This window comes from Charadrius vociferus, unplaced genomic scaffold (genome assembly GCF_000708025.1).
Source record: "Charadrius vociferus isolate BGI_N301 unplaced genomic scaffold, ASM70802v2 scaffold251, whole genome shotgun sequence".
Taxonomy (NCBI): domain Eukaryota; kingdom Metazoa; phylum Chordata; class Aves; order Charadriiformes; family Charadriidae; genus Charadrius; species Charadrius vociferus.
In genome coordinates this window covers 2265856-2276122 of record NW_009646963.1, presented here as the reverse complement: position 1 = coordinate 2276122, position 10267 = coordinate 2265856, and the positions used below count along the sequence as shown (strand labels likewise).

At 41.6% G+C, this 10267-nt stretch overlaps 1 protein-coding gene across 1 annotated transcript in view; it reads left to right on the top strand.

The window, feature by feature from the left end:
* TNRC6B (trinucleotide repeat containing 6B) overlaps nt 1-9638 on the top strand; it is a gene marked incomplete at its 5' end in the record, with an annotated part of 41521 nt that extends 31883 nt beyond the window's left edge. Inside the window, 6 exon segments of the mRNA XM_009895285.1 lie at nt 4122-4268; nt 4524-4619; nt 5544-5864; nt 6245-6315; nt 7983-8122; nt 9080-9638. Coding sequence (XP_009893587.1) covers nt 4122-4268; nt 4524-4619; nt 5544-5864; nt 6245-6315; nt 7983-8122; nt 9080-9470 — 1166 coding nt within the window.
* Nucleotides 9639-10267: the final 629 nt, after the last annotated feature.

Here is a 10267-nt window from a genome sequence, read left to right as displayed (position 1 = left end):
TAATACTGAGAAACACAGTACTGCTTGGAATGTTAGGAGAGGGATGTGAGGATCAACTCTGCTGTGTTTTCCAGGTTTTGGAGTAGCCACTGGCTCTGGCAAGATTTCTTGGTACCAGAAGGCTGTTACAGAAATGAGAAGCTGGATAGCTAGTCTGCCCCTTGATATCGTAGAGCTTCCTTAGTGATACCTGCAGTCCCACTGTCAGTGACAAGTAAAATTTTTTGCTGTTGCTGACTGCCTCACCACTGTGAGAGGATAGCTGGAGTTCACCAATCCTGAACATAAACTGTCGCTGGGATCATCAGTGCCATCCCTAGTTTATTGTTTAAATGAGTAGCCCATGACTGTGATTGCAGATGTCTAACAGATCATTGGTTCTGGCAAGTGGCTTTTATGCAATTACTGCTGTATTGCTAGCCCTCTCTTATGAAGTACATAGACTATTGGGACGAGCATTACTGTCCCATAATCATCAGCCACTTAAGCTGTCTCATAGCCTCTCTAGGTTATTGGCTTCCTCGAGAAGGAAAACTGAGCTGAAATCATGATCCACCTTATCAACGCTCCTGATGAAGAATAAAGACCCAAAATTATTTTACACTGTAGGTCCTTTTTCTCTGCAAGCTTGTACATGAGGCCCACTGTCAGTTCCTGCCGTGGAGGTAGAATTTTTCTTCCTAGTGTTGGAAAATAAGTTGTTAAAGAAAATGAATTTACAAGAGAAAACCTCTTGAAATGGGTGCGTTTTTCCTTTGAATGAATACAGTGGTCACTCAGCATTCACCCTGACTACACCTTTCGCGTTTTCCTCCTAAATGCCATCTGCTGCAGAAATTCTGCCGTTCAAGAGAGCAGTATTGTTCAGCACAAAGATAAATGAAGTGGTGCCCAGTCAAACTGATATCACAGCTGGAGGTGAGAGCAAGCTTTGCTGCATTGGTGAGAACTATATCTTTTGGTTATGTCACACAGACTTGCATACCTAGGTAATACTAGACTGTAATTTCCCATTCAAAAGCACTTCAGTCATACACTCCAGACAGACTGGCCTGGATGTGTCTGTCACGGTTTTCCCAATACCTCGCTTCATGTTTTCTTTACTATCTAGAAATAAAAGAGCATGTCTGTAGGGAGAGATGGTGAAAGTGCATAACTGTCAGTCCCAAAGGGTAGTTTGGAAATTTGTTAGTATGCTGAAGTTCAAGGAAAACTCATCTTCACAGACCAGCAGTACATTGATGAGTGAATGTGTTTATATACAGTGGGACTAATCTTCAGAGCCTTGTTTGAATATTCCTTAACTCTTTGATGAGAGCTTACTATGCACTTAATTTTCATTCTCACCAAGTCTCAGAAATCTTTACAAAGGCAAGACTTGGACTTACCCTTTTTTTTTTTTTTCTTGCAAACAAGTTCTAATTCCCAGGTCTCGACCTGTGTTCATGGGTTCTTCATCTCAGAACAGAGAAGATCTTTTGGCTAGACCCAAGAGCTGCGTTGCTTGTTCCTTAAGCATGAGGTGGTCCTGCTTGTCAGAGGATTGCAGTATTTTGGCAGTGGCTGAGCAGGTTCCTTCCTTGATGCAGTGCTGGTTGCTCATACTGTTAAAAACATTGATACCTGGTGTCCTAGATTATTTTGTTGAGTTACTAAAGATTGAGAGATGTGACAGAGGTTTACAAAATCAGGAAGGCAGTGAACAAGAGAAACAGAATTTTAATTCTGTGAATCCTGCCACACTAAAACTATGGTGCAAATGCTGGACTTAAGTGGATATGAATTTCAAATAGATGAGTGTGGTTCTTTTTTCCCATCAGAAAGTGGTGAACTTCTGGAATGTGTTGCTTTTAGAGCTTCTGGAGACAGATGGTACTAGCCAGTTGAAAATGTGATTGCATAAACTGATGGAAAAAGTTTCACAAGCAGGTGCTAGCCCATAGAGGGTATTTCTGACATCCTAGATAGAAGGATTGTGGATGCTGGGAGAGTGTGCGGACAGTAGCCCTGAGTGGCCAGGTTTGTGTTCTGGCCCTACAGAGTATCTCTTCTACAAGTCATAGAATTAGAATCAGAGAATTGCTGAGCTTGGAAGTGACCTTTAAGATCAAGTCCAACCATTAATCTACCCTGACAAAACCATGTCCCCAAGTACCACATCTAGCCTTTTTTTTAAACACCTTCAGGGGTGACGAATCCACCACCTCCCTGGGCAGCCTATTCCAATATTTAATAACCCTTTCAGTGAAGAATTTTTTCCTAATATCTGATCTAAACCTCGTCTAACATAACTTGAGCCAATTTCTTCTCGTCCTATCACTTGTCACCAGGGATAAGAGGTCAGCCCCCACCTCTCTACAACCTCCTTTCAGGTAGTTGTAGAGAGTGATAAGGTCTCCCGTCAGTCTCCTCTTCTCCAGGCTAAACAACCCCAGTTCCCTCAGTCGTTCCTCTTAAGACTTGTCCTCCAGACCCCTCACCAGCTTTGTAGCCCTTCTCTGGACACGCTTCAACACCTCCATGTCCTTCTTGTACTGAGGGGCCCAAAACTGAACACAGTACTTGACGGGGGGTCTCACCAATGCCGAATACAGGGGGATGATGACTTCCCTAGTCCTGCTCACCACACTATTCCTGATACAGGCTAGATGCTGTTGGCCTTGTTGGCCATCTGGGCACGCTGCTGGCTCATATTTAGCCGGCCATCCACAAACACTCCCAGGTCTTTTTCTGCCAGGCAGCTTTCGAGCCACTCCGCCCCAAGCCTGTAGCACTGCATGGGGTTGTTGTGACGCATGTGCAGGACCCGGCACTTGGCCTTGTTGAACCTCATACCATTGGCCTTGGCCCATCGATCCAGCCTGTCCAGATCCCTCTGCAGAGCCATCCTACCCTCAAGCAGATCAACATGCCCGCCTATCTTAGTGTCATCTGCAAACTTACTGAGGGTGCATTCAATTCCCTCATCCAGATCATTGATAAAGATACTAAAGAGTCCTAGCAGAACAGTGGGCTAGATGGACCACAGTTCTGACCCAGTGGGACATTTCTTATGTCTTTTCTGAGATTCTTCTGCCAGTGCATTATCACAATGTAATATTGCCATTGCTCTGCCAATTGTTTAAACCAGTAGTATCACATTTTCTTCTGTATTTGTCTGCGAAAGTCAGTCTTGTCTATGCTTCTTCATTACAAATGTGACTGAAATGAACCCTTCCATGCCAGAGTCACCCTACATGGTTTCATTCCAGAGAGCACATCCTGGATCCCACTTTTAATCATGGATTTTTAATTATACTCAAATATCCTGTCACTAATTATTTCAAAACTTTAGGTTGGCAATAAAGGTATCGTTCCGTGTTCTGGACTTGTATCTGCAAGGGATGAATCTGCCACCTTGGCACTCTTTTCATGCTTATACAAATCGTCGCATAGTATCTGAAGCTTCTTTACTTGTTTTGTGTTTCATAGTTTTGCTTCCTTATCAATGCTTCCAAAATTGACCACAGCACTTTATTCATTGAACATCCACTCAGAGAGGGAGCCAAGTTACTGATCTTCCTTACAGTGGCTGGAGTTTGTACATTCATACTTCACATAGCTCATCTTCTTGACTTAAAAATCTGGCATGCCTGGAGCTATAGTTGAAAGGAAACTAAAGCATGATAAGTATATTTTTCCATCTCATTGTGATGCATGAGGAATGTCAATGAGTGTATATATATGTTGCTTTTACCATAAGGCCACCTCACCTTAGCATTACCTCAGTATTGATAGGTAATGTATAAAGTGTGTGTTTACCTACGGTGTAAAGTGCCAAATGTTGTGTTTACAAACTCTTAAGGTAGGTAACCTTTCCTTGAGAAAGGCTTCTGCACTCACGCAACGTATGTGTGCAGAATCTAATCTTATATAATCTATCTTATAATGACACTAGAGATAGTGCTGTGGAATATTGAAAAAAGATTGTGAAACAGATTTTAATTACAAAAAAAGTGTGATTTTTCTGAGGAGCAGTGTAGACGACAATTATTTACTCTCCTAAATATCTTCAACACTTACTTCCAGTAAATGGCATTGCTCTGTTTGCATCTAATTCCTTTTTTCCCCTCCTGTCCCAGAGTTCCAACCAGGAGTGCCATGGAAAGGTATACAAAACATTGACCCTGAATCTGACCCCTATGTGACCCCTGGAAGTGTGCTGGGGGGGACAGCCACATCTCCCATTGTAGATACTGACCACCAACTTCTGCGGGACAACACCACAGGTAAAACAGTGAACTACTGGTATATGATTACTTACGTCATTCTGATATTCAAGAATATTCTGACGTTCCTGTCATAACAGGGTAACAGTCTATTGCATTTAACTAAGAAGGAAGCCTATATGCCTTTGCACCATGGCTGTGTATCACATGAAAGCTTGGCATTGGTACAAATCACGGTTCTCTTGAGGTTTAACAGTATTACAGAGACTCTATGAAATTGACCTACTCTTCTCTTTCTCCTTCTCCCTTTGATAGGGTCTAATTCTTCCCTCAACACCTCGCTGCCTTCACCTGGTGCCTGGCCCTACAGTGCCTCTGAGAATTCCTTCACCAACGTTCATAGCACTTCAGGTATGCAGGCTCCAAAACTTACTTGGACAAAGCATTTTCCACTTAATCACTTAGTTCCTCATGCTTGTTCCACTTTGAGTATTTAGTCTTTCAGTAATTTCTGAGAAAATTCTGAGTAATTTCTTAAGGAAAACTGGTTTAGGAAAAGCTTCCAAATATTCATGACCAATAGCGGTGTTTTGGGGAGTGTGTTAATTTTTCCTTTTTTTATTGGACTTCTGTATGTAAAGGGTTCTTGAAATGTGTTAGGGATAACAGCTATTGTTATTAATTAATTATTGTTATATAAACAGCTATTGGTCTTAACTTCTCCTAATAGACATTTGATAGTGCTTTCAAGTAAAAACAGTAATATGCGCTATCAAGATTGTTTAAAACTCCAGCTGTCAGACACCTGAGTGGCCTTCTTTACATGTTGTCATTGTGTCAACTCTGTACGAAATTTGTGATTCATGAGAAGGCTTTGATCTTAAAGGAGGGCATCTTTAGGAGGTAGCGATAGCTTAGTAGACCAAGAGTGGTAAATACTCGTTTCAGTTCTCTGTAGGTATATGGCCTGAAGAAGGTTCAGTTTCATTAAAGGTCAGTAATGTCCAAAGCTGTAAGAAATTCTTAAATGAAACCTAGTGTGGACATAAAAGTTGCTGTTCGTCTTATTAATGATTGAACATACTGCAACCAGTTACATTATTGTAAATGGTCTAGGGATTATTTTTTTCTTGGCAGTATATATAAAATAATCAAAGATGAACCTACAAGTAGCATGGCTTTTTTTGGTATGGTAAATTAACTGCTGTATGATTCTGTGCTTTGTGCTTGTCTCCGATAAAAATGCAGTCAAAGGGTTTACAGTGATAGTACCGTTAAAGGCTAACTGAATCTCCTTAAGTTTCTCTAATATATGCAATTTATTTAATCTTCTAGCAAAATTCAGTGATTACAAATCAACATGGTCCCCAGATCCCATAGGACACAATCCCACTCATCTCTCCAACAAGATGTGGAAAAACCATATTTCCTCAAGGAACACTACAGGGCTGCCCCGCCCACCTCCTGGCCTGACCAACCCCAAACCATCATCTCCATGGAACAGCACAGCATCCCGATCAGTCAGGGGCTGGGGGGCACAGGACTCAAGGCTTGCCTCTGGTGAGAAGAATCAACTGATAGCACCATTGATCAGACCTGAGGAGTGTACGTTTTACAGCACTAATGGTTTGGATGAAAGAAAGTTGCAGTTGTCTGGTAAAAGGAAAAAAAAAAGAACTCTTCTACTGTCAGTAATTGGGATGGGGGTGAGGGTGAAATCCCGGGTCCTGCTGCAGGGGATAAGTGAAGAGGGCTGGGAACTTACAGAAGGGAATACCTACTGCATGGGGCCTTTCAAGACTAGATGCTTTTTGTGGGCGGGACACTCCTTGAAGGTACAGTCTAGTAAAAAGTGAGTCTTGATGTGAAATGTGAGGAGAGATGCAGTTTTGTTTTCAGGACTGAAGATTAGGCTTTCATGTGTTAGCAGGGCTGATAATGCTGAACTTGTCTGAGATTAAAAGACCTAACTGTAAAGAAAAAAAGCTTTTCTTTCTATCAAATCTGTCTTGATTGTTCTGTCTTCTAATTTGCAGCATCTACTTGGAGTGATGGTGGCTCAGTTCGTCCTAGCTACTGGCTGGTTCTTCACAATCTCACTCCACAGGTATTTTCTGTTGTTGTCTCTGGGAACTTGTTTGCATTACTGAGGTAGATTTGTGTATTCTTCAGTTGTTTCTCTTCGAATAAAATCTAACAAAATCAGATTTGTCAGCATGCGCAAGATGTGCTTCTACTAAACTGGGCTGCAGTCTGTTTGGGTTTTTATTGTAATCTATTCCACTAACTTTAAAATGTTCAATTTTTGCTACATGACCATCATAACCTTTCCTTACCTAGAATTTTAAAAAACGAAAAAATTATTGGAACAGAAAGATTTTTCTTAGAACGGAGGATAACTGCGTGACCATAATGTGGAATGGTTTATTGCTGTTAAAGAGATTCTTCTTTGGGATGTTGTCAATAAAAAAGCTGGTGTAACTCCCAGTTTTCACTTTGGTGTTTCCATAGTGCAACCACAGAATGTTTCCAGCACTCCTGCCAAAAACAGTCTAGTTAGGTCACTCCTGCAAGTGTTCTCAGAGCTTGCTTCCATTCAAAATGAATTCTGTAGAGATCCTGTTTTCAACAATCCCAGTTAGTCTGTATTCAAGGCTTAGGAAAAGCCTATATGATTGTCAGCAGCACCCTGAGGTCTAGACAGAGTCCCCTGTTAGCAGGATAATTTACCGTGCTTCTGCTACGGTATAAGAAAACGTGAATGTGAAAGGAAAAACGAAGGTCTCCTTCAGATCTCACAAAATGGCAAACTGTGCTTTCATAGAAAAGACTGTTTTCCTTGATGTGAAGGGAACAGCAGTGGTATGACAAAAAGGCGCAGTTCTAAGTCTCCCTTGTGCAAGGTGGTTTAATACTGCTTTAGGAATCATTTAATGGAAGAAGAATGTATTTTGGAGGCATTTAAGTCAATAGGAAAGAGAAAGAAACAGATTATAATTGTCTCTTCCATAACAAATCCTCTGTTCATTGTAGGTTAGTTCACTAGAGAGAAGGAAGTGTAAAGGTCAAGGTGGCTTCAGGGACAGTATCTTCATTTCAAGTTTCTCTGTTTTAACTTTGTCCATATTTGTGTCCATGCACAACTTCCCTTTTCCTCATTTGAGGTTGTATTATATAATAGGGAGGGGAAAGGGAGAAGGAAGAAAGTAGCACTTCCTTAAATATCTGCACATACAGATCCCATTCATGTGTGTGTTGCTGTGGCATACCAGGAATGGAATCTGTCTGTACAGAACACCTTGGAGAACAGCAGTTACTGGAGGTAAGTAACAAGCTGTTACTGCCGCAGAAGGAATGTAGGCAACAACTGCTGTGAAGCCATTCGTTCAGGAAGAGTGAAGATTGCTGGGTTTCGCAGAGAGAGCACTGAATGTTTCTGTGACTTACTGTTTCATAAACTACAAAGACAAAAAAGCACCAAAATAAATTTTAAAAACCTCTCATTGTGGAGGTGGCACATTTCCAGTTTTGCAAAGAACTTTTAAATAGAAGTATAAGTCAGATTATTCCATAAAGCAAAGTAATTGTAAGAAGTCAAGGCATACAGATTCTGTTTGAAAATTAAATCCTGTCACCTTTGCTTACTTCCCACTGCTTTCACTCGTTTTTCTTTGAGAGTCATTTATCTTTTAATTACTGAGGCAAAGTTAGGATTGAAGTTTATTTGGAGAAATAGATACAAACATCTGTTTTATCCTGGCTGTTCTTCCTCAGATCGATGGGTCAACCTTGAGGACGATCTGCATGCAGCATGGCCCACTGCTGACATTCCATCTGAACCTGACCCAGGGCACCGCCCTTATCCGATACAACACCAAACAGGAGGCGGCCAAGGCCCAGACTGCACTGCACATGTAAGCAATCCCCGTGTCTGTTCTTTGTACTGCGTTAGTCATGAACACAAAACGTCTGTCCAGTGTTACGCTTTGGAAACTCATTTCAGGTGTCATGTTTGGCGGGGAATCTTTCCTTCATTAGCAAAGGAAGAGGAAGAACAAAGATGTCATCTTTAATTGCTGGCACAAACTGGCACTTAGAGAGCTAAGAAGGTGCAAATAGCATGGAATTGTGACCAGTATGCACCTTAGTGTACAATTTTGGCCATTTTATAAAAGCTTGTGAATTGATTCAGATGAAGATCATTCCTATATGTGTAACCCAAATGCATGGGAATCTGCTGTAGTTTTGAGATACATATGAAGTACCTTACTTGAAAAGCTGCGGCTCTTAGGTTTCCTGTTCTTAAGCTTTTCGGAACTGACTGTGGCTCTGGTATGTTTTGAAAATGTGAGAGGTTTTGAGACTGAAATCTTGGGGGGGGTGGGGTTGGGGGGTGCTTGTGTAAGCCCTTCAACTCGGGGAGAACTTTTGAACTATACTAATCTTATCCTGAATTTCACAAGCTTTTAAACCTGTTCTTCCTCTGTTTTGTTTGAAAGGTGGCATATGTGCATTTACCATTTTAGCTATGATATATAGGTAGTTTTATTGCTCTTGGTGTTAATATTCAGGACCTTAGTTTAAATTTTGAAAGGTTGTGTTGCAGGCATAACAGCTGACTGTTGGGGGGAGGGGTCAGTTGGTTTATTTTGGTCCCTACCCCCCTATAAAATTGAAGTTCTTGTGCTTTGAGTCAGTTTCATGGTCATGAACAGCTAAAGTTTTATGTGGTCACTCCATTGTAGCAAGCTGATACCTCCTTTGGTTTGGGCACCTAATAGTGGTGTTGCCATGCCTTCTGAATCCCTTGCCCTTCCCTTCTGGCTCCAATTATATTTTTATTTTTCTCTTCCATGTATCTTGTCTTCTAGGTGTGTGTTGGGAAACACTACCATCCTGGCTGAGTTTGCCACAGATGAAGAGGTTAGTCGCTTCCTGGCACAAGCTCAGCCCCCTACACCTGCAGCAACCCCAAGTGCACCCACAGCAGGCTGGCAATCCCTGGAGACAGGACAGAACCAGACAGATCCAGTTGGACCTGCTTTGAATCTCTTTGGTGGGTCAACAGGGCTTGGGCAGTGGAGCAGTGGTGGCGGCGGTGGCAGCAGTGGGGGTGATCTCACTGGCGCTTCGTTGTGGGGGCCCCCAAACTATTCTTCAAGCTTGTGGGGGGTCCCAAGCGTAGAGGATTCACACAGAATGGGCAGCCCTGCTCCCTTACTACCTGGAGACCTTCTGGGAGGAGGGTCGGATTCAATCTGAACTTAGAACTTTCAACTCTGACCTCGTGACCTTTTTTGGAACAGCAGCAGCACTAACTTGACCTTTTCGTTTTTTTTCAACTTGCAATAAATACATTTATAAAAGGAAAAAAGAAAACGGAGAGAGAAAAAAGGTGGGTCATTGACAGACTGTCTGAGCACATAGTTGCCTCCCTTATATAACTTCAGTTTTTTCGTTTGGAATATGAATCCAAAAAGAGAACATATCACTCTTGAAATACTTGAATCATGAACGCCAACTTAGAAAGACAATGTGAAGCAAGTACACATACCATTTAAATTTAAACAGAAAAAATTAAAAAAATTAGTTTCTAGTTTTTCACTTTTTCATGTTATACGGAAGTTGTTGCTAAGAAACATATATACTGAAAAAATAGCTTTTTAACTTTGTTTGCACTGGGTGTGTTTCCGTCCTTAGGTCTACCATGTTGGGTTGGGGTAGGGGAGGGGTTCAAAAGAAAAAAAGGGGTGGGAGGGAGGGGAAGACTTGACGGAGCCTCACTTTAGAAGAAAAAAAAAAAAAACTAAAAAACCCACAAAAAAAAAAAAAAAAGAAAAAACCCAACACTTTGTGATTGGCTGGTTGATAAGTACCAGTGTGTTCTGGCACATGTAACTGCCCACGTGTGCTTGTTTCTGTGTGAGTGCGTGTGCACATGTTCGTGTGTGTGCATTTTTTTCTCTATATATATAATCTTGAAACGCTGCATTGCTGATGGTCTACGGGCTGGCTGGCCATCTGCATGTCTTGATTCTCAAAACAAGACAGGCATGGTG